Below are 24,818 nucleotides of genomic sequence, written 5' to 3'. Positions count from 1 at the left end.
AAGGTGTTTGTCATAAACACATGGAGTGCGTTGTGGCATCATCACTCATTTGCAAGGATGGAGGAAGACAGAGTTTGTGGCTGCTGGCAGTGTCAGATAATCTGTCCAGTCCATATGTAAGGAGTATTGGAGTGGGCAGTTTTTTCTAGGAAAAAAAAATCTCATGAGCATACTGAAACTAAACTGAAGTTACTGAAGTCCCAAAACTTCCCCCAGCCACTTCATGCTAGCCTAACCAAATCAAAAGGTGGAAATCTTAGTGAATGGATAGTTTGAGACTCCTTCTCATCAATCAGGAATTGGGGTTCAGATTTGAATTTCTGTTGAATTTGACCTATTCTGAAACTCTCTTTCTGTGAACTTTGGTATTTAAATTTGCAATACTCTATTAATGAGTGAATAATTCCCTAAAAGATATTTATTTAAAGTAAAAGCAAATGGAAATGTAAGCTGCTGCTGCTTCAAAATTGTTCTTAGAAATATTTATTTTTTTTAGTTTAGAGAGGTAGGAAGAGCATGGGTTTTGTTGCTGTAGATTTTCTCCTACAGAGGAAAACAAAATAAAGAACAAGAAGGAATGAGGGAGTTAAAAAAAAAAGGCAAAACAAAAAACAAAACCCAAAAAACCCAACCAAAAAAGCCCAACAACTTGAGACTTGAAGAACCCTTACTGCTTTAGTGAAAAAATGTATTTCATTACTGTCCATATTGCTGTTTTCCAGGCACTGTCAAAGGGATGGGTAATGCATTGGAAAGAAATAATGTTTTGTTTCTCCTTTTCCCACTCCTTCTTCCAGCAATTCTTTGCATCCATGTGTTAGAACTTTGTTCATGTGTTTTCCAGAGGACCAGCTTCTTTGTAGTTCTAATACATACCTTTCTTTTAATTTTAGGTTTTCTCTTCATTTTGCTGACTCAAACCACAGATTCCAAGGAAAAGAAGAAGTGGAATAAAATACTCAAGTGCCAGAGGAAGAGGCACACTAGCAATGAAAATTACTGTTACTAAACTGTAGACTGCTCTCACACATAGTAGGGGGAAAAAATTGCTGTCGATTCAAAGCTTACAAAATTACTTTTGCAGGCATTCCTCGCTGAACTTCAAATAGGCTGAACCCTTTCAACTAAAGTTGGATTAGGAGATGGAAATATGACTCCTTGCTGGTGTCTTCCATATTCCTGCCCCTCTGCAGGGTGTTCTGTTTAGGGTAGGAAATCCTGAAAAAATTGTATGGCGTCAGCCAAACTTACAGCTGATGGTTATGGATGACGTAGAAACTTCAGATTTATGTCTCTGCAATGATACCTGATAAAGTTTGAAAACTGCTGATCAGCTACTTTATCAAAACTTGTAGTAGCTATTATGGCCATGCTTTCTCTCTCTTTCTAAGATTTGAACTCCGAGGTGATGTTCCCTGGAAGACATGAGCAGATAAGTCATCTTTTTGGATTGGAAGCAGAAATAATATGAGAATGCCCAGAAGAGGCTTAGTAATTCAAGCCAGGACTCGTTGGCTGTTAGTGGGTCTTGCTTTACTATTCAGTTTAGTCTTGCTCATGTATTTGCTTGAGTGTGCTCCACAAACAGATGGCAATGGATCTCTACCTGGTGTCGTAGGTGAAAACATGGGTAAAGAATACTATCAAGCTCTCTTGCAGGAACAAGAAGAGCATTATCAAAACCGAGCTACCAGTCTGAAACGACAGATTGCCCAGTTGAAGCAAGAGCTTCAGGAAATGAGTGATAAATTGAAAACCCTGCAGGAAAAAAAGACCCCCAAGGTCAATGGCGTGAACTACCAAAGCACCAAAGAACAAGCATCCAATGATCTCTTGGAGTTTTTACATTCCCAGATTGACAAAGCTGAGGTGACCGTGGGGGCCAAATTGCCTAGTGAATATGGTGTCATTCCTTTTGAAAGCTTTACATCCATGAAAGTATTCCAGTTGGAGATGGGGCTCACTCGGCATCCAGAAGAAAAACCCGTTAGAAAGGATAAACGAGATGAATTGGTGGAAGTTATTGAGGCTGGCCTAGAAGTTATCAATAATCCAGATGAAGAAGATGGACAAGATGAAGATGATGGAGTAGGAGAGAGGCAGCTGTACAGTGAAAATGATTTCATAGAAGGTATGTTTGTTACATGCTTTCCAGCCAGTTAACAGAACGTCACAACAAACGTTTAATGGTGTTTGATTTTTTAGGGGTTTTATCTACTGGAATATGTAGTCTTGAACAGTAATTACACAGTAAGAAACTTTAATTATGATAATATTACTGCCTCATTATGTTATGTTTTGAGAAAGAAATCCATTTCAGAAAAAGGGCTCGCCACAAGAAGTGTACAAGGGAACTTGTATCTGCTTAAACTGCTGAGGCATTCATAATTGATTGTAGCTGAAATCAGTGTGACATAACTGTTTATGGTACTGAAAGACTTCCAGTGATACTGGTGGCAGTGGGAGGGAGAAATTGATCATCTCTCTTGTTCCAGCATAATTAAGCTATTCAGTATGAAGCTACAGGGTTGTTTTATTTTCTTCACTCATCTCTGTGCCACTTTTAGTTAATAGTCAGTATTGGAGGGACGACCTTGGTAGGCTAACCTGTTCTGGTCATGTCAGCTGAAGAACTTGGTGTCCTGAAGAGACCCTTCATGGTATTCTGTGTATACTGGTTATGGGGGCTGCTAAGCTGTGCAACCTTGACCTATTCTCTTGTTCTCTCTTAAATTCTCTTTCGGTGCTTGTAAATTTAATTACAGAACACATTACTATAAAAACAAATATGGCACTTATGTTTTCAACACTTAGTGACACCTTTTAAAGATGCGTTAGTAATAATTCCTGTAGAAGTTGCCTTTGAAGGTACAGTGTAATGCTGATCAAGATGAGTATTATCAAAAACTGCTCTAGTACCTCTTTTTTGTATTTACAGTACTAAATACCGTTCATGCTGCCATTAAAAAAAAATACAAAAGTTGGACCGTGTTATAAGAGCATTACTGTAAAAGAGATTCTGGATCTCAGCAGTACTGATGTCTGCACTATTAAGCAGACATGCTGGAGAAAGGTACCGTTGGTCTTGACATAATCAATTCTTTCGGCCTAAGATGATGTAATTGGTCTGCAGTGCAAAAAGTCTCTGTTTTTAACAGCTACTGTGTTTAAAGTTTAATGCAAGTACTCTTCCTCTTCCCAGAAAGTAAGGCAGAATAGAATCCATTCAGCTGTGTTGGTATAACACAGCCAGTGCAGTATTAGGCTCTTAGTACAGTTTTCACTTAGAACTATGTTATTCTGTCTGACAGTAGCTATTCTTGCAGTCTTTTAATTGTTTTCTTTCTATATTAGTTGTGCATCTGCTTTTCTTTGCTGTTTTAGATACTGCTTATACTTAAATGATTTTTTTTTACCATTACTGAAACAGTTGTTTATTTTTCTTAGCATACTGCCTTTAATGACTGCAGACCTCCAAGAATTCAAGCAGCTTTAGAACCATAGAACTGTACTTCATACCTCTGCCATTGTTCACACCAGTATATTGATAATTAGTTTTGGAAATCAAACTAATTTCCTTTGTTTAAAGACAGCCTCTTCAAGCATAAGGTTGCAGAAACTATAGAAAAAATATGCAGTACTTAAAGTATTTTAGTGCTGTATCTCATGTAGGTGTGTTAGCAACTAGGCATAGTGATATATATCAGTGCCTTGCTGTGTGGGTATTCAGTGTTTGTGTATGTGAGAATACTACTGTCTAATTTAGACATTGGGCCAGCAAAAAAGCTGCTTCTGAATATTAACAGCTTTTCTTAATTGTTCCAAAACTTAGAGAAATGGAACCAGCCAGTAGTGGTACGTGCATGTCCCTTGCCCTATGGCCCTGTGACTGGGCTCTAGTGCGCTACCTCCATTGTCAGTTTGTGCATCCCCATTTGATCCAAGTCCTGTTGGAAAGCTGATGCCTTTCCATTTAGAAAATACTGCTCCTTTAAGCTATCATAAACTGATGGATTAGTTTCATAGGTGACTTGGTGTGTCTGCTGAAGTCACAGCAGGTCCTGGAACTGTTCTGAGGGCACAACTAAACTATTGCTGGGTTAGCATTGCTCATTTAGAGAAACAGTTTGTTAAAGACAGCTTAAGTTAAAGCAAATAATTTTACGTCTGTATCCTTTTCAATTACTAATAGATTATTTTGTAATAAGTGACTTTTCAACTAGGACTAAAGTTTTATGCAATTTGAAATAGGAAGCTGAGAAACTTGGTGTATGGATTTATTTTTTTTGTTTTTCTGGGGGAAAAAAAACCCAGTTATACTGCATTAATTAATACATAACCATCATATTTTATGTTGAATATAGATAAACAGATTTTTCAGGATTTTTTTTCCTAAAAACTAATGCATATTTATCTACAGAGACTTACTCGCATAACCGTGCCACAAGTACAAGCTAAACTAGAAACAGGCATTTTTATTCTAGAAGTGTTCTGGCTTCCTACCTCAACAGGCTAAATTTTCTTATAAGTAAATGTTTGGTTCTGGGAATTATTTCAGCTATTTTTCCTAGACTTGTGAAGTACTAGACTGAACTTCGAGCTATGTGTAATCTTTTGTGGTATGCACTGCCAGGTGTATTTATAAAGCCTTAGATAATTTGGTGACTGTTCAAATAAGTTTAGAATCTCTTCTCTTTTATAGACAGTTTTACCTAATGCTATCTTTTCAGTTCCACTGAATATATCTGAAGTTCTTCCCCAGCATCTACCTTGACTCTGCCTGGTCAGTGAAAAATCACTGTCTTGATTTTTAAAAGCATTGAGAAATTTTTTTCTGATTGTATTTTAGGATTTAACTATACTGGAGTCACTTATGACAACAAATACTGAAGACATTAATTTAAAATTAATCTACCTTCTGCCTGTTTAAATTTGTCTAGTCCTAAATATTTGTCTGTTCCTAAATAAACTTTTCTGAAAAAGTACTCTTAATTTCTCAGTAACACATGGTAGTCTAAATCTATTAATTTTTTAGTCTACCACACCGCATAGGACAAAACTTCAATACATGCTAACTGATGGATGCTAACTTTCTTGTCACAGCTCTGCTTTTCAGCTCTGCCCTCGATTTGTTCATGCACTTCCTTTGTTTCATGCTCAGTGTTTGTGGTCTCTACACGAAAATACTCTGACACCAGCGATGCAAGGAAGCTGTATCCACAATAGGGAGCAACCTGTTTGGGTGTTATCCAAACTGATGCTGTTTTCTTAGTGTTGCAAGACAAAGTAGTGATTCAAATCTGTTTTGGAGTTGCCATTAGGTAGAGCTGCCAGAGCCATATCATGGCTATTGGCAGGCTTTGAGCAATGACACAAAGTAAAAAAAAAAAAAAGATACGCGAGTATGCATTGCAAGGACAAAGATACTTTCTGAAAGCTCCAGATTTTTTTTCAAAAGGCTCAACTGTCTTGCTCTGATGAAGAAAAACCTAGCAAGTTTCTCAGCTCTGTAGGGCTCTCTTTACTCCCTTGTTACCTTTTTTGCTTTGCTGCTACCCAGAATGAAGCTTCCAGAATTTTATTATTAACAGAACAAAAATCTAACCTTAAAAAAAGTCTTTTTCTGCAGCTGCTGTTTGAGAAACACTTCGAAGTTTTATTTTCCTTGATATTTCCATTAGGTCTAAGCTCATGAGAAACAGGAATAGCAGGGAGTATGCTATTCCCTTGGATGAAAAGTATCCCTAGAGAGGATAAAAGTTACAATATTACATATTTTCACAAATAAAAAGGTCTAGGACTAGAAACGATGAATGTAATTGCTGAATTAGGCATCCGAAGTTAGTCTTGGATTAAAAATAGATTTATTTGAGATCCGTGTTTCATAATATCGAGAAACAGAGGATAAGTAAGATGGGAAGAGCATAATAGTGTTACCTCTGACTGTCTTCTTTCTTCAGAAGCCTGTGGCATTGTCTTGAATAGTGATGCAGAACTCCTTGAGGAGCCTTCATGGACTTCTATTCTTTACTATCACTGTAACTGGTCTATTTGGGTTACATTTATCAGTGTAATGGGTTTATTTTATCAAGAGATTAAAGCTGTTCCATAGGCTAGACATTTAAAATTAACCTTTGGAAAAATGAGGCATTGACATATTTTAATTTTATCTCCAATAAAGGTCTTGTTATTGGATGTCTACCAGAATTCGAATGCTGCTGTTGGGGTCCATTTCTCTTGCTTCTGTGTTTCCAGTTGGAACTGGGCAAAAGCCAGAAACTATGTTTAGATCTGAATCTCAAGGGAAGATTTTCCACCCAAAATTTTCCCATGGCATGTAACAGTTGTTTATCCCAGCGCTGCAGGTTCATAGTCAAAACTCTTCCAGAGTCCTTGCCATCCATAGAATGGTGTTATGTGTTATGCTTGTTATGAAAACACCCTCTTTAATACATATGTCCTGCATAAGACCAGAAACTGGCCTGTGTCCTGGGAACTTCAATGGAGAATTTTAACACACACGCACACACACAAAAGGACATATGTCTTAAGTTCCATAGACCAAACACCTTCTTGCTAGTTGTAAAACAAGTAATAGTATTTGATGCAGTAGAAGGGCAGCTTTTTGGCATTGATAGTACTTGATCCCCACTATTCCTAGATTTAATTTGTTTGGTGAGAAACAGATCTGCAAAGGGAATAAGGCTTCATGAACCAGGAATAACAGCTGTTAAATTATTTCTGCTGCTTTTTACCTCTTTGCTTGTAGAGCTGTATTTTGGATGGCAGCCAGTGTATGCTAGTTGGAAGGTGAGATAGCAGGTTTTATTACATGAGTCAGTTCCAAGTGTTAAAAAGCTGAGTACACTAAGAAGTAAAACAGATGTGGGTTCTTTTTCTGGCTGTTCTCAATTCTGGATTCTGTATATAGAAGCTTTAATCCCATAAAAGTATTCAAATTAGTAGATTACCTGTGGAAGTTAGCTGCTGGCAAGGAGAATAACTTGAACACATACTTAATATTTAAAAGAAGTGTAGTGCTGGTAGGATGTTGAGATTTGGAAGTTTGGAATCTTACATTCTAGCAATTGAATGTTGACAAGGCACTAGTCAAATTTGGACTTTTGTATATTAAGATCTTTATGAAGTTACAGCAACAGTTTTTAATTTACTTTAATCTGGAAAGTTTTATTCTGTACTACAGTCTTCTGTTGTAGACTGACATCTAAGCTTAACCTTTGATTAAAGATAAGCTATTGGCAACTGTGACATGCTTTTTAAAAACTTCACTTAGATTGTAAGTGGTATTTTCATCTGTAAACAGCTATTAGATACTAGAGAATGGAATATAATATACAATACTGAATGATAATTTATGCAGGAGTACTGGTACAAAGTCTTTGCTGTATATTGCATGCAAACATGGTGTCCAAAAACTGGTGCATCAGCTGCTCCCATAAACAAGAAACTGTTTTCAAGCTACAGTGCTAGACTATGCAGCACAAAGTTGGAGTGGAAAAGATCTTTTTCTACTTCTAACAGTAAACTGTGGATTTTGTATTGTTTGAAACACCCTTTTTAGGACTTCTAATTAATACTGATTTGAAACTGTCATGCTTTTCCTGAGTATTAATATGTGATGTGTATTTTATGGAGCTCTGTGTTCACAAAGGGATAATGTGGATTTCTCTCCCTTAAAGGAGTGCATTGCAAAACTTTTTCAAAGGGTGAAAAGCATTTAAGTTGAAAGGTTAGATTCAGTCGCCATTAACTTTCAGTGTTACAGCACCAACTTGTTCTGCTACACCCAGTCTCCTACAGACCCTGTGTGGTGGTGATCCACGGTTCCCATTGGGTCTCCAGAGCCCATGCTCGCATGCAAGAAAGCATTACAGGTCTGAATATTGGAGGGGAGTAGGGAGCTCGCTGTAAAAGAGAGGCTATTGGGCTGATTTCATTTGTGGAAGAAAGCTGGAGCAGAGTAACATGGAGGGACTTCCGTGGATTCAGTGAAAGGACTCTGCAAAGGGAGCCTGGAGTGTAGAGGGAAAAAGTTGGGGCAAGCGGTGTACGTATTCCTTTGCATCTTGTATTGAATGAGAAGACAGCGGGAGAAAGGGAACATGGAGGAATATTTGCCTGAGGGTAGGGAGAGAAGCAAAGCTGTAAGATCACTTCTTTCTAGTGCTAGAGATAGACAAACATTTGAGGTGCTTCACGTTTGAGGGCTGCTCACTTTACATACCTTGACCCCTCTTGACTTCCGCTGCAAAAAAGACAATAGCAAGAAAAAGGGCAATATCAATACTGAGCACAAAAGACAACACTTTGTGTCACCAGAACAGTTCAGCTATTTTGTGCCCTGCCACCTGCTTTCTGGACTGGAGGCAGGGAGAGGATTTCAGCTGCTCCGGAAGCTGCCTTGCAGAAGAGGCAGTTCAGGCCTGCCAAGTGAAAGAAAATACACTGGTTGCATGGTGTAAAGGCAAGGGTGTCCATCACACAACTTTCTTCATGGTCTCTGTGGCCAGCTGAACTGAACATTGTTGGGTTCATAGTGTAGCTTGTGTTTCTCCTCTAATACACTTTTCCTTGTGGGTGACAGAAGAGAGCGGTGGAGGGATGAACATAGGGCATTTCTGTTGGAGGATTTTTCCCGTCATCATTTCTTACACTCAGGTTAGTGTAGATACGGGATTAACAATGCACAGCTCAGTTCAGTCAAAGCCTGATGAGTCTTGGTCTTTGGATGTAATATTAGGGAGGCTGTAGTCATAACTTGCTCCCTTGATGGTCCTTAAGTGACAGGACCGTGTTCTGAATAGGATAGATTTTCCTATGCATTAGGAGTAAAATATCTCTAAATAGGTAATCCTGTTTATAGAGACCTGGGTTTTTTTCCCCTCAAAGTGTTACAGCTAAGTAGAAAATTTCTGCCTAGTCCTTAGAGAACCTATCTTTGTTTTTTCAGATAGAAAGCACTGTGGCTAGTGGTCAGCAGTGAAAACAGTTTTAAAGCATTCCAGCATTTATCACACACACTTTTTTTTTTTTTAGATATCGCATTTCAGATTTTGCAGGCTTTGTCAAGCAAGTTCTTGTGTCATTTGTTCTGTCTACATCTTGTGTTGTGTTGATTGCTGGCCAGATGATCTCAGCTTTTGCTGTAGACTAGCTCAGGGGAAGATCCTTACTGAAGGGCTTGAGAGCAGGCAATTTTAGATTTCAGCCATCCTTTTCCATAGCAAATAGTTGAATTCCCTTTTTGTTGTGAAAACCCAACTCTAATTCTGCCTGAGAAGTTGATGTAGGGCCGTAAAACCTGTTGTGGTATCTAAGAAGCAGGGGAAGCAGTTCTGTTTCTCAGATCTGGCCTAAGAAGGTAGGAGGGTGACTGTGACTGGTGATGGTTTATGGATTTTTTTTTTTATTTGTTTTTGGAGAAACTCAGAAGCTTTGCCCACAAAACTTTATTTTTCACTTCTTCATAGTTCTTAGGAAAAACAGTGTTTCTGAAATAGAATTGCTGGGTTCTTGACTTTACAAATTACTTGTATGACTTATTCTTCAGGTTACTATCGTACAGAAAGAGATAAGGGGACACAGTATGAGCTGTTTTATAAGAAGATGGATGGCATGGAATACAGGCATGTCACCTTGTTCCGACCTTTTGGACCCCTCATGAAAGTGAAGAGTGAAACGGTCGATATTTCTAGATCAATCATTAACGTTATTGTTCCTCTTGCTGGAAGAACTGAGGCATTTGCACAATTTATGCAAAACTTTAGGTAGGTGGATGAGATTATATAGTGAGATGTATTGCTGATTTTTCACTATTCTGTTTCCTTTTCAAAATGAATTTCTGTTCTGGTAGATTTGCGACAGAACTAATGATTCCAACATTGTGTGCAACTGCCTTGGGATATTTGTAATTGAACCTACTTTATTGGAGAAAACATTCCTTCTAAAAGGATTTAAGAAATTATCAAATTGCAGCAAGCCTCCTTTTAGACGAAATACCAGGGTCATTGTGAACCTGGACACTGATTATTTTGAACATAATTTTTGTATCTACGTCAGCTTTTGAGCTTCTGTTTATAAAATAAGGTGTTGGAATGAGACACACAGTATTGGAACCTTCTGATTCAAATGGAAAAGATGGGGAAAGAAGAGGGAAAACATCTTTTTTTCTTTAGAAGCTAGATGAAGTCTGACTCAAATGCTTAAATCTGCTAATACTTTTAAATGCAATAGCTTTTAAGCTTCTGTTGTGTTGCAAGTAATTATTAATATCAGCTTATATTTGTGCTTATAGGGATGTGTGTATTCATCAGGATAAGCGTGTTCACCTCACAGTGGTGTATTTTGGACAAGATGGGCTATCAGAAGTAAAAAGCATCCTAGAATCCGTAGCTAGGTAAGTGTGTCAATCCAGTGTCAGTCAATACAAACAATATTGATTGACATTTAAAATGGTTCTTTAAAGAATGAAATAATAAAAAGAGTAACTTTATAGCCAATTGGAGGTTAATAGTAAAATAAGCTTTAAGTACACTGTTGTTTGGTTGGCATTTTACAGCTTAATTTGCAAAAGTCTCCTGAAGACTGCTAAAAATGAAGTCACAGGCCAAAAAAGACTAACAGCAAGTGGCTTTGAGGTTTTTCTCTGACAGTACAAAAAAAAAACGGGTGAGTTTTGCAGTGAATATTCAGTCATGCTAACAGATTGGTCAGAATTTTTTTTTTTTGAACTGGGATGTGTATTTTGATAGTTCTTTCACTGGAGAGTCAATTTTATTTAATGATAAGGAAGAGAAATGTAGTCAAAGTAGGCTGGTGGGCTGCTGAATCTGAGAAATTAAGCTTTGCCCTCTCTCTTCTAGGTACTAGGTGATGTGGCCCATTCTTACCCTCTGCTATAAAATAGCTTTAAACACTGTTTCATCATGGCTGTCTCAGCAAATAGCATTATAGCAGTGTGGATGTAAAATTTCCAAGTGTTAGTTTTTTGGTTGGTTGTTTGTTTTTTGTTTTTTTTTTTCCTCCAGACAGATGAGACAAGTAATAGCATCTGTAACCCTGTAGCTACGGGGTTCCTTCTCTGCCTGAGCCCTTGTGCTCATCTCTCAGCTGGGAGGCTGTTTCCCTTGTTAGCCAAGAATAAGCTGGGTTCTTGTGTAATTCCTGTCTCACAACACTGGCCAAGGCTCTGCTCGATGAAATGTATTAGGCATAGGTTGTTGTGCTGCTGGCTTAAAATGTGATGGCAAGTTGGCCTGGTGTGCACAGACATCTTCTAGGAAGGGAGGAGTGCTTCTGCCTTCCTCCTACAGAGCCTCCCTGACACCTAGCTCACTAAGTGCTGGCCGCCTCTGTTCCTGACATCTCTCTCACCTGCTGTGCTCCCTGTGAGGTGTTCCCTTCTTCTCACAGCATAGAGTCATTCATTGCTGTGAACTCAGTGGGCATTTATAGTCCCCTTTGCTGCTCCTTCCCTCTTCTGTGATGAATACAGGCGTGTGTGCTTCTGGTATGAAATAGTGAGAAGAAGCAAACTGACTGGGTTGTGGTAGCATCACCACACAGACTGCCTTTCGTCTCATGAGTTTGGTGATGCCAGGAGTCTAGCTTTCCACTTGTCCTTCTCTCTGAGGTGGTGAAGACAGAGATATTGCTCTATTAGTCAGGACTTACTTTGCGGGGACAAATTTTAGGTGGTATTGTAATTTCAGAGACCACTTTAATTCACATCAGTTGCCAAAAGGCCATTTAATTTATCTGAATGATTACATGCAAAGTGAAGTTATGAAGACTGAGGTCCATTGTCTTACAATGTCTAAACTCTGACACTTGAAATAGTCAAACTAAGTGGAACAGATTTTTTTTCTCATCCTGATGATATAACTTCTTAAAAACATTTCTGGAATGAAATGACTGTAAAATGCTGAAAAAATATAAATGGTCCCTTCTGCCCACCACATGGATTTATTTTGGGTTTTGGTCTGTTTTTGCTCTAGAGAAACTGACTTCCACAACTATACGCTCGTCTCTCTGAATGAGGAATTTAACCGAGGCCGAGGACTTGACATGGGTGCCAGAGCCTGGGAAAAAGGCGAGGTCCTGATGTTCTTCTGTGATGTTGATGTTTATTTCACAGCTGAGTTTCTCAACAGTTGTCGCTTAAATGCTGAGCCTGGTATGTTCCTTTGCAGTTGCTGTAACTGAGTCTTGTCATCTTGTTTGGCTTAAACTGACCTGTGTTGAGCATAGAGAAAACTAACTTGAATGGTGGAGCCTGTTGAATACCATGCATCTAGGAAAATGAAAAATACTCTGTGCACAAAAGATGATAGTATTTAGACTGAGAAATAACTTTTGCCTTAGTGTGGCTTGTTTTAAGAACACATCTTTTTTTGTACAGTAAGTACAGTTTTCACTTTTTTTTTAAGATTTGGCCATCTAAAAGAAAGCTGGGCAGTTAAATTTCTTTAACAGTTAGACTGCATGTAAATTTGTATAACAAAACTCAATGTGGCTCTTACGGTGAAAGATGATTTTTGTTATACTGAAGAAATCTTTAACAAGTTTGGCTTATGTCTTCTCACACTTGTATGGTCAAGGCACATCACATACTAATGGTTTTCAATACAGCTACACAAATGTGCTCCTTACAGAGACTGAGCCAATGTTCCACATTTACATCCCAAGCTCTGAAATTTTCTGACCATTTTTCTCAAGTTTGTATGAAGCTTGCTTGTTCTACAAGCTTCTGCCAAGAAGGATAAAGCTTTCTTGAGTTAACAAGCATGCTATTTAAGACCTTTTCCTGTCAAACACTTGTTTGGGTTCTTTTTTCAATGCTTTCACTTATTCTAGACTTGTTGCAGCCAGAAACCATTTTCTCCAAATGTCAATTTGGAATGAATAGATACTTTTTCTTCAAATAATAAACAGGCAAGAAAATCTGCTGTGAGCCACAGCAGATTCTGTTTCCTGCTTTTTCTTTCATTTCTGTCTGTTTCTGCACATGATGAAACGAGTTGTATAAATAACTGAAGAAACTTTGGAGAGGAGTGTCGTGTGAGCTTTCTCAAGGAATGGAGTTTGAGAGATTGTTTGACAATTCATACTGGCAATTTGTCACCTTTGCTTCAAGTGAGGTCTGAAAGTGCTTCTCACATGTCCAGAGTTCACGCCTATATCAGGGTACTAAATATTTTTGTAGGCTGTCATTGATATCTTTGCAGCACTGGCAATGCAAGAGAACCTTGAAAAATATTTTTCTGGCTTCTGTAATAGCCATAGAACTGGTGTCACAGCATAATCAGGATACTCATGATGCTTAATGCCCTTGCAGGACATCCTGGATGTACACACTTGTAAATGCTTGTGGAAAGAGGCAAGCTCATGAAACTCAAGCTATGCAAGGTGTTACTTGCACTGGGTTATTTTTTAGCTTTACTGCATACCATTATTGTAGGGATTTTTCACTGTCGTCCAATATGATATTGTGAGAGATTATATATATATAAAAAATACTTAATATGTCATTAATATGTGTAACTACATATAAATGCGTGCCTATTGAGTATATATAAATGTGTACATAGACTTTTTAAATCCTGTGGGCTCTGCCCCACTAGATGTAATGGGCTACTTAAATGGGAAATCTTAGCGGTTAGACCTTATATTTATTTGTTTTCACTAGATGAAAATGTTGATATTTTTACTAGATTACACTAGATTACTAGATTTTCACTAGATGAAAATGTTGATGTTTTCACTAGATTACATAAATATTTCCAGTTTCCTCTTGCCTTCAGAAAGTATGCCCACAATGAGTAACAATTACTTTTTGATTTAACAGGGAAAAAGGTTTTTTATCCTGTGGTATTCAGCCTTTATAATCCTGCTATTGTCTATGCCAACCAAGATATAGCACCCCCTGTGGAGCAACAGTTGGTAAGCAGTGTGATTTATTTGGGATAGAATTAGTTGTGCTTTGTATTAAAACAAAATTAAGTGCAATCTAATAGTCTATTTGGGATATCTCATGACCTTTGGCAGCACATAGCTAAACCCATTTCTCCATTATGGACAAAGCACTTGAAAAAAAAGCTTATCAAGCAATACAAAACCTGTTCCTACATAAACTTGGAATTCTACCTAGATTTTTTTTTTAAGTTCTGTTGATGAAATGAAGTTGGTAATTCTGATCTGTTGCTTAACTCTGGCTTGGAAAGCAAGTATTTTAGGAAAACAGTGGTATAACATGGCCGCAACTTTCGTCTTATGTTCCTGCAAACAAATAAGTGATGAAAGGAAAAAAACTTTGAACAGTGCTTGATAAGCTTCCCTCAGTATCGACTCTTTGCTAACTACCAAATGATAGTTGCAGGAAGCATGCCATGTAACTTGAGGTGGTCTGAGGTGTTAATTCAGTTGCTTTTTTCTTGCTGTGGACAGCTGTACTCTGTGCAATTGTTTCTTTACCTTTGCCATCCAACATCTGCCAGAAACATTGGCTCTTAAACTGCTAATTTTGTCTTGCTTTTGGAGTGAGAAACACCACTTCTAGGGAAGCTCGTAGTCAAAATAATAAAAAAAAACCACAAAGATTTAAGAGAATAGGTTTAAGGACAATTTGGGGCCCAGCAGAAAGAAGGAAGTACTGTTATTTCTGAGTCTTTGTTGCCTGAAGATGGAATGGCCATGGTCAATGTCCAGCCTGACTCTCTTTCAAGGGACTGCATAAACAAAATCAGATTTTGCAGCTGGGACTTAGAGGAGGTAGACTGGAGGTAGACGGATCTGGAGAAGAGAAAGGAGAGTGCAGCACAGCCTTACTAAAACAAAAGAAAAATATAATAACACTCACCCCCTACTTTGTTTACAAGGATCCCTCTGAAAGTTGGAGGGAAGCTTTTGCATATGGTCTCAGGTAGTCACAGCTGAGAGAGGAGTGAGCTCCTGCCTGACAACTCTACTGTTTAGTTTTTTGAATCCAACAAAGTTGCTGACTTCAGTCACAAAACTTACTTTTCTTGTCATATCAGAACAAGAACAGACAAATGTAGCCTTAGAAACCAGGTAGGTTTCTAACAGAAAATAGGAGTATAGAAAATAGAGGTGTCAAAATAGAAGTATAGAAAATAGAGATGGTGTGGTGGACAGGTAAATGTGGAAACTGCAGTGAGAGTAAGTATTTGGAATCAGATGGCAGAATGAAGTGAACAGCAGGTAATTAGGAAGCCCATATCTGTGCATGACACAAAAATACTGTGTTATATGCTGTACTGTGCGCTGAGCAAATGAGCGGAAGAGCTTAGCTTTCTATAAAACCAAGTACAATGTACCTCCTTGAATCTGTTTTGCATTTCAAAATGATACTGTTTTAAAATTGCAGGTACACAAGAAAGATTCTGGTTTCTGGCGGGATTTTGGCTTTGGGATGACTTGTCAATATCGGACAGACTTTCTGACTGTTGGTAAGATGAAACTGTTAAAAAAAAACGTTTTTTGTGCTTAAAAATTGATTCTCTGTTCTTACCTAACAGCAGGAAAGTAATGCATTTATTTATTTTCCCAAGAACAGCTTGACATATTTGACCAATGAGATAAATTAATTTTTCTAGAGTTTGATGTCCCACCTGATGAGTATTTGTTGAAAGTCACAAGAGTTTTTAGTAGCAACATTTCTCTCTAGAAACCTAAATTACTAAAAAGATTTTTTTCTTTTTTGTAATTTGTGGCTGTCTGAAGCTAATTAATCAAGTTTAAGGAACACATCCAAGTGAACCACTAACATAGATGAGAAACATTCAAATTTTTTTTTTTAATTAATGTTAAGGAGTTGAATATTGTTGTTGGAGGGTCTAGAAATATGCTTTGGCACCCCCTCGTGGCAGGCTATTACAACTGAGCACAACTTGGTGTGCTTCCATTTGGAAGACCATCCTGAAGGTAGTCTCCTGGAAGGTGTAGTGATACAGCCCTGTGTGCTGTATAATGGCTTGAGTGCACATGTTGTCATGTGTATGGTATATGCTGAATGAAGACTTCATAATTCTAGAGTTTTGAAACGGTACATGAGTCTTGGTTGATTTTCACTATGGTCCTGGAAAGGCAAGAGAACTTAAAATGATGGAATAGGTTCCTTTCCTTAATCCAGTTTTTTGAATTGTGACCTGTGGTGTAATTGCTAGCATTTTTGGGGAAAGTTCTTCATATAGTGCATGTCTGCTTCCTTTTCCAGCTGCTAAAATCCATTATGATTGCTAAAAATAGCCCAAAACCATAGCCAGTGAGTTTTGCCTACAGTTTTCTGCAGCTGTTACATGGGATGCCATGCATAATGCAATTTTCAGACACTGTTCAGACACACTTTTTGGAGCCAGCAGTGCATGATTTGTATCCTGGGCAGTTTCTACCACAAAGAGTGTAGGATGCTTGAAGCTCCTCTCCCTCAATTTGGCATGCTTTGGCATGGAGAACTTAATTACTACATAATTTATGGTATGTCGTACCAGATTTGGTAATATGTTACACAAGGAGCGTTACTCTTCTTGCCTTACATCTAGGCTGTGTGCCAAAATAACCCTTTCTGATACTGTTTTTATAGGAGGTTTTGACTTGGAAGTGAAAGGCTGGGGCGGTGAGGATGTTCACCTTTACAGAAAGTACTTGCACGGTGACCTTATTGTGATCAGGACGCCAGTCCCTGGTCTCTTTCACCTCTGGCACGAGAAACATTGTGCAGATGAACTCACTCCAGAGCAGTATCGCATGTGTATCCAGTCCAAAGCCATGAACGAGGCCTCTCACTCACACCTTGGGATGCTGGTCTTCAGGGAGGAAATTGAGACTCACCTCCGTAAGCAGGCTTACAGGACTAACAGTGAAGCAGCGGGTTAAATGTCACCCTCGTGACATTTGATGACTTCACATTCACAATGAACCAGCATAATTTTACAGCCTTAATTCAGCTTAAAAATGCAGTGCCTCTCTTTTTCAGTGAAGAAGAGTTTAGAAGGTTTTTGGTTCTTGTATTTGTTTTCCAAGTAATTCTTTGACTGATATGCTATTACCTACATATCTTGCAAGTTCAAGCACCTGAAATAAATTGAAAAGCATATGTAGTTCAAGGAAAGTGTCTTCAGTATTGACTGGAAAAATCAGTGGAACATACAACTCAACACTCTTCCACATGGTACATTTCAATTTTTATATTTGCGTTATTTTAAGAATTGAATTAAATTAAATAATCTTTTGTGTTGTCTTGAGTATTTTCAGTCTGTATGGCTTGCTGCACTGTGACTTCAGAAGGATACTGTACTTACATTCTATTGTTGAAACAAGAGAAAAGTGTCGAATCTCACCATGAATGGTATATGGGGCAGGCTGACTGGTACGCTAACTGTTCAGGTTGTTGATTTCACATCAAGGGCTTGATGCCACATTTGGTGTATTAACAGACATTCAAATGGTTGAATATAGAATAATTCATGGGAAGGGGGGGAATAAAAATCTTTTAAAGTGGAATTTTAGAGCATATAATATAATTTCACACTGCAGAAGAGATACCACCTTCTTATATTGGTGATGGATCAGACAAGTTGGGAACCTTCTGGTTGGGCAGTTCTGGGTCTGGTCTTTTCCCACAGTAGATGCCACATCACAGAATCTCTTCTATAAACTGAGCTATGCTATTTAACTGGTTTCTTTAAAAGATTTTTGGCCCTACACCTCCTTCTTCAAAGGCCCTGCTTGTACATCTCATCCTTTAAGTCGAGGAACCATCTTTTCATTCTCACATGAATTTATTAGAGGCCCACTTGCCAATATTGTCCTTTTGCTTGCTTGCTTTCTGGGATTTTCCTGACATTTTCAGAAGGCAGTCATAAACTCTTAGCTGTTTCAGTGACTATAAAAGCATGTACTGTTACAATCTTTTCTCATACAGTGCTCTCTCTTCCACTTGTTATCCTAATAGCCTTATTCTTCACTTTTTCAGTTTGAGGGGGTTTTGGGGTTTTTCCCCTCCCTGCTGTTTTTTGCTTGTTTTTTTGAGCATGCATAAGCAGAATTATGCTGTGGTCTCATTAGTGCCTTGTACAATGGCACTACTATTTTGTTACTTTCCTTGCGGGTATTTTGGGATGCATATACAGTTTAAATGCAGGCAGGTCATTTTTCTCCATGTTGTCTTATATGCTACCATATGGCATGCCTCATTTTTAATACATTTGTTTATAGAATGAATGCTAAGAATGCGAATTCAGCTGTTAAACCATTTGCATGGTCTCCACTGAAAGAAATTAGTTGAAAACTCTTCTCAAAACAGGTAATTAAGATCAGTTTATGAATTCAGTTTGCTTCAAGAATTCTGAAGGCAACTGAAGATTTAAATGGTTGGTTTCTGAATAGCAGATATGCTGTGCAAATAGTTCTGGGCACTGATCCTTTTTATATGTACATAAAATTTGCCTTTATGTAACTTATTGTGAAGAACAGTGTACTGTATTGTACTTAGAGTGAAAAGAATGCATTGCAAGACTTCTTGCAATTGATATTCTCAGTATAATAAATGGAGTTTCTGCATTTTAGCAATTGTTTTAAGCTGTTTCTTTGAAATACTTTTTTACAATAATATTTTACAAGGCAGATGTCACACCGAATTCAAGTAATAGTATTTGCAGCAAGAAGGTCAACCCACCTCATTTTTGCATCTCAAATGAATAGCTACCCAGACCAGATATGAAAGTGTATAGTTGGTTCCCCAGACAACTTAAACTTCTACCAGATGTTATCTTACTTTAAGATATCTTGGTTGCTAACAAAAATAACTACTGAGACTCCAGCCCTTAAAATGTCAGCTGATGCTGTCCTTGCTCTGCTGCACAAGAGTAAGCATCAGAAATGCCTCTCAGATGCCAGCACTGCTTGGCACGCACTGGAATGAATACTGAGGTAGTACAGAGGTGTTAAGCATTGCTGCAGCTCAGCTCTTATCATTCAGCCACCACTCCAGAAGGATCTAGCTGTCCTAGTTTCCATGTTTTGGAAATACAGCAGGCTGTTGATACTGATAACCAGATCTTCTACCTTCTGCTGTTTTCCGCTGGATGGTTGTGCTTATCAGCTGTAGTGAGGAAGGAGAACAGTGTCAGCTGTCCACATCTGTGCAATCAAAAACGGTCTATGATGTCGATGCTGGAAGGCAGTCAAGGAAGTCTGGAGCTGAACATAGTCAACAGGAACCATTTTTGAAAACTTCTTTTCCATTTGTCATCCCAAAATGTGGAAGTGAATGCATTGGAGTTAAAAGGAAGCCAGAACTCTTAGAAATAGTTAATGTCAGGGTTGAGTATTGACACAATTAGTCTGAATGACTGATTATTTGAGGGGGCCCTTGCAAGCCCAGTCTTTATCTTGTCTTAGTTCAGCTCCCTGCAATAACTGTGTGTGTAAGGACACGTTCCTATGGCAGACACCAGCTATTGCATTCATTACAAAAGCCAGAGATGCTGATACGGACTCTGTGCTCTGTAAAGTCAATGTGAGCTACTCGCAGCCTATTGGTGGCAACAAGAACAAGAGTAATTTTAAATGATTTATTTAAATTAAAAGCTGTTATTCATCATTTAAAATTTGTACTTCCAGGGAATTATTACTAATCAGGTACAGTTCATGTTCCCTAATGACTCTCCATTTTGTCTACTCATTTGTCTCTATATTAATGTATAATTAGATTAAAACTTATAAATAACTACTTTGAACTTACAGTTTTTAATTAAGTCTTAATGGCGGGGGCATTCATTATAATTCTCAAGTATTTTAACTTTTGGGTTTGGGCTAGGCTACAGACTTTGACTATTTAAGTTTAAAAAAAATCTAAAATTCTTACTTTGTATAATGATTGTCTCTCAATTAATTAATAGATTTTTTTTTCAAAAGAAGATGCAATGTTTTCGTGCAAGCAAGGCCCATGCTGCACTGTGTTAACTGATGAGTATTATGCAGGTGGATTATTTTGTCTATTTTAACAGGGATTCCCTAGAAGAGGACAGAGTGCTTCCTATATCCCTAGTAATCCCAGAATAGATTGAGAAAAGGTTGAGACTTATGAATCGTAGAGAGAATGGTTCTGTTCAGTGTACTGCTCCAAAAGTTATTCAGATTTATACAAACACATCAGAAGATCACCACATAGTGACTGGTTTCCTGGTCCTGGTCTGCTTTTCATCATTCTTTGAGAGATTTTCTGGCACAAAGTCCTCTGGAAGTGCTTCACTTTTTCTTGCTCCTCTGCCATAGTCTTGGGTAAAGGCATGGTTAGAGCCCATTTCAGGACTCAAATTTTGTACTTGTTATCAGTCACGGCTACATTACCCCATTCTAAGTGATCGAGTGTTTTCTCTGTGGCTGTGGATGACAGCGACACTTTAATTATGTTCCTGAGCAGTAAACACAAAGCTATGCCACAGACACCATTGGTCAGAAATGTATATGAATCTGGAGAGCAGTTTGTTTTCCCCAAGTCTGTAGCAAACCTAAAAGAAATTACATGTTCAGTATAAATACATTATATCCAGAAAACTTGTATGATGTTTTTCTTCATTTCTTGAAATCTCACACCATGTTTCTTGTACTATGTTTCATCTCTCTCTACGTGCTATCTTCCGTATTAACCCAGTCTGTTTTTAATTCGGTATCACTCCTCTTATTTCTCCCAGCTCTGTGCCTTAAAGCCTTCAGCCCTTTACAAACTCTGGTCCTGGCTCTTGGGCGATGTGTAAGGAGTCCTGGCTGATGGAGCTGCGGTAGAGCTACCTGGCAAGGGGAAGCCCAGTAAGCAGGACGGGAGCTGCCAGGCAGCCATTTATCTTCACTGAAAACTGGCTTGAAACCACAAAGGACTCAGTTTATGAACTCCGTACTACAGATTAGGCTTTTTTCTTATTTCTGTATTTTTCATAATACTTCATGCTGCAATACAGTAAATGGTTATGGCAAGATGAAGTTTATGGCAAAGAGCAGTAAAGACCATCACCCATACGCCATGTTTGATTGTGCACCATTGCTTCTGCTCTGTAACAGAACTAGAACAGAAATAGTAGATATGCCTTTATTATGAAGTGAGTTTACAAGTGATACCAGTTACATGAGTGTAGTGAACTTCTGATTGTGTTTTGATATAGCCATGCTGTGATACAAGCAAGTGTGTTTGTATACAGCTGTGTTGCTATTTTCTCATTACTTCTGCATGCTGTAACACAGGATCAGATTGCTCTTTCCCAGTAAAAAATGTTAACTCTTCCTTGAAGGTGTTTCCTAACCTCATCCAAGAAAGGGAGGAAATTGGTCGTGTTTCAAATATGAAAATCCCTCACTTGAATAATAAAATCTATTCTGCATGTTGCTTTAGGTATAAATCTGGCTAAATGGCTGGAAAATGTTAGCTAAGTGTCTCATGTCAAGCTTGTAAGTGCCGGCAGGGGACTTCAGAGATAGTGTTATTACTGTGCGGATCCTCAGGCTGCAGCCCTTACAGCAAACACAGCTGCTGAGTGGGGCAGCTGGAGGCTGCAAACTCAGCATCGCTGCCCTCCCCGCTGCTGAGAGGCTCCCGGCACCTGGTGGGTGCCATGGGAGCTGCCCAGCCTTCTCTTTGGGAGCCTTGGTATGGGTTTGCTCCCTGCTTCAGCAACAAACATGAAATTGAGTTACTTGAGGGAGAAGCTAAACCCCAGGAGCATCTCCATCCACAGAACAGGTTCAGTAACTTAATGTTTCAGTGTTGATACTGCTTTCATGTTATTGCTGATCACCTCCAGCCCGACTGGGCACAAAAGAAAAACCCATCAGCTTGAAAGGCCAAGGCCTTTTGGTTGGAAACACAGGCAATTTTTGGAGAAAATGAGAACAGCAAGGTTTTGATCGGTGCTCTTGGGTTGTTGGCTGTTGTTACAGCTCCAACCTGCATGGCTCCAGGGTATCAGAAATGGGCGTTTGCCATGCATGGACCATTGCTGACCCAGCAGAGGAGACCTGCTCTTTGCTTTCCCAAGGCGTGCACTGCCTGCAGAGCGAGAATAAACCTCATGCTGTTTGGCTCAGGCTGCCTGCCACTGGGGCATTGCAGAGATAAATGAAAATACTATGTTTTGAAGTCAGAGTCAACTGTCTGCCCTCCGTTGGTGCCCGCGTTGTGTGGTTGGGTGTTGAGCTATGTCCTTGTGTTTTGACAGATGTTGTTTGTATATCACACCATTTCCCTTTTTTAAACTGTGATCCAAGTGTAAAAAGCTAGCTGTGTTTTCCTGGACGAGTCACTACATTTTAATGTTAGAGTAGTAAATATAGTAACAGTTTTTTAAATAGGAACATGCTCCACTGAAATGAGAATTAATTATATTTTTTTTTTAGCTGTTGTATGCTATCTGCATTAATTGTAACCTTTTCCAAGGAGCTTGCAATCTGTGGAGGGAAGGGGAAGTGCTCTTGGTTAAGGGAAGTCAAAATGAGGTTAGCTCAGGGCATACTTTTATGCTTGGCCCTTTACAGGAATGAATTCAGGTGGTGCTTTTGAATTTGCAGACTTTAATTTTTTGTAAATATGCAATTCAATGGGACTAATAGATACTGTTTTGGAGAATCAGAAAATACAGGTGAAAAAGTACAGGGAAATACTTAGTTCTGAGTCTGCTGCATCCAGAAGAAAATACTTAATGTCTTTTTTCATAAAAGCCTGTGACCCTTTGGACTCTGAGATAAACACACATCTATGAAACACTTATTAAAACTCCTTTGTAAACTGGTTAGATTGTGCTGGTCAGTGTTCAGCACCTTAGTATTTAAGACTGCAGAATTGCGTGAGGGAGGTAGAGAAGTGGTGGGTAAGCCCTGGCTGCTTGTATCTGAATGCAAACAAATTGCAGTTTTTAGTGCATGCTGGAATATAAACTTTAGAATAAAATTAAACAGCTTTTTGCTTTTTCATTAGTTTGGTGAATGAAAGGGCAAGAACATCCAATAGCCTTTAAAATGACAGTTCAGCATAAATGTAGCGGCTGGTTGGCTACTGCATCATTGTCGTGATAAGGCTTTCTGGGTAGCCAAGATGGTTTTAGATTTTGTTTGGCTGATGTGCACTTGCTGTGTGTATGACCCCAACTGCATCTTAAAGAGATCAGTCATGAATTTTATTCAGCTGTGAAGTAGGATGAGGAACATTGGGTTATGGCTAAAGTTAAGCAGTACCCCCCCCACCCCATGGTGTTTGTCTCCTCCTTGTCAAGCCTTGACTGCTTGAAAACTAAAGGGCTCTACCTCTTCTGCACTGGAAAAAGCTTTACAGCAAAGGAGACTAGGATAAAATGCTGAATTTTACATTTATGTGGTTGCACTGGCTCTGCAGACCACTACTTTTATTGATGTAGTATCAATTTTAATGCATCACAGCAAGAATTGCATTTGGTCCCTGTGGCTGTTGCAGTTTGCAGGGCAGCTGTGAAGGACACACCTGGCAGCGGGCTGGTGCAGGCACTCACCCTGCAAACAAAATTAACCTATGCTGGCCTACTATCCAAGATCCAGCCTTCCAAATGTTACAAATTTTAGCATCACGATTGCCTTCAGCCTCATGTGAACTTGTATCAGCTGGGACATGGGACCCACACCTCCTTTAGGAAAGTGCAGAGCAGTGCTGTCCTTTAACACCAGGCAAAGCTGGAAAAGAGCTATGTTTGGCTCACCCTGACCCTGCTGTGAGGGGCTGCCTCAGCCACAGCTGTTGCATTTGCAGTAATGATGGCAGCTGTGGGCCTAATTAGGGCCTTATGGAGTAATTTGCTACTCTCAGTTGTGACCTGAAGCTGGCAGGAAAAGCTGCTTCCATTTTTTTTCCAAGCAACATGGTTTCTCTCCTTCTGGGTTAGAATAAGGTAGACTTTTTTTGATTTTTCTGGGATGTGCTACTCTCAGATTACATCAAAAAGGGGCCAGCTTCTATCTTTTGAAAGGAGAGCTTGTGTGCAAAGGGTATGTGCTGGGTTTGAAGAACAGGAGTTACAGCTGGGATCTGTATGGCAATACCATGTGGCAAAAATACTTCTGAACTGAAGGTAGAATGTTAAATAAATTCCTTTTACATTTAAGTCTAAATGTTTGCATGAAGTTGTATTAAAACACAGTCCTCTTTTGGTTAGCTTAGTCCTGTTCTGGGATAAGTGAAATAAGTCCCTCTAAACTTGAAATAAGGAGTTTGTGGTGATTTACCTGGTTTATTTGAAGTGCTGTAAGTAGTGTGGTGAGTTTTCCAAATGGAGCATTTTTAGCTCAAACAGTTTCAGGTTGCCTTGTAGCTACAGGACTTGTATGTCTCATGAGACTTGGATCTCTTGGCCCATGTCCTTTAAGCTTTCATTCTGCTGTAAATCCCCTTTGCTGATGCAGCTTAACTTAGAGAAAGGCTTTATCATTTTCTGCCATAGGTGTAGAGCACTTTGTAGTCTGTACGTGAATTGCATATAAAAAGGGATGTTAACCTATTCGTGCCATTTGCAACACCAATGGCTTACCAAACTCTTTTCAAGATTATTTGTGTTTATAGTTTTGATGGTGTCTGATCTTAAATTTATTTTATTTTTCAAGTTGATTTGGCATTTGCATGTCTGCAGGGGGCGTACATGCTCTTTGCTAGCGCCTAAGCATTCTAAGACTTGGAAAAAAGGTCGTAGAAAAAAAAAGTATGTATATGGAATAAAATAAAACAAACTGTAGAGGCTCTAAAACAGCCTTCACAGATACAGTGTGTG

The 24,818-nt window shown here is 38.8% G+C and overlaps 1 protein-coding gene across 1 annotated transcript; it reads left to right on the top strand.

Annotated features, from left to right (window-relative positions):
- The first annotated feature begins 1,467 nt into the window (after positions 1-1,467).
- CSGALNACT2 (chondroitin sulfate N-acetylgalactosaminyltransferase 2) lies at positions 1,468-16,995 on the top strand. The gene is made up of 7 exons (XM_010182612.1): positions 1,468-2,131; positions 9,572-9,788; positions 10,316-10,417; positions 12,018-12,196; positions 13,868-13,962; positions 15,407-15,488; positions 16,622-16,995. The coding sequence occupies exons 1-7, from the start codon at positions 1,468-1,470 to the stop codon at positions 16,912-16,914; spliced, it is 1,632 nt and encodes a 543-aa protein (XP_010180914.1). The 3' UTR covers positions 16,915-16,995.
- The last annotated feature ends 7,823 nt before the right edge of the window (positions 16,996-24,818 follow it).

The sequence above is a fragment of the Mesitornis unicolor genome, unplaced genomic scaffold, assembly GCF_000695765.1.
Source record: "Mesitornis unicolor isolate BGI_N332 unplaced genomic scaffold, ASM69576v1 scaffold47314, whole genome shotgun sequence".
Classification (NCBI taxonomy): domain Eukaryota; kingdom Metazoa; phylum Chordata; class Aves; order Mesitornithiformes; family Mesitornithidae; genus Mesitornis; species Mesitornis unicolor.
The sequence above is the reverse complement of the archived record's forward strand: the minus strand, read 5'-3'. Positions and strand labels throughout refer to the sequence as shown.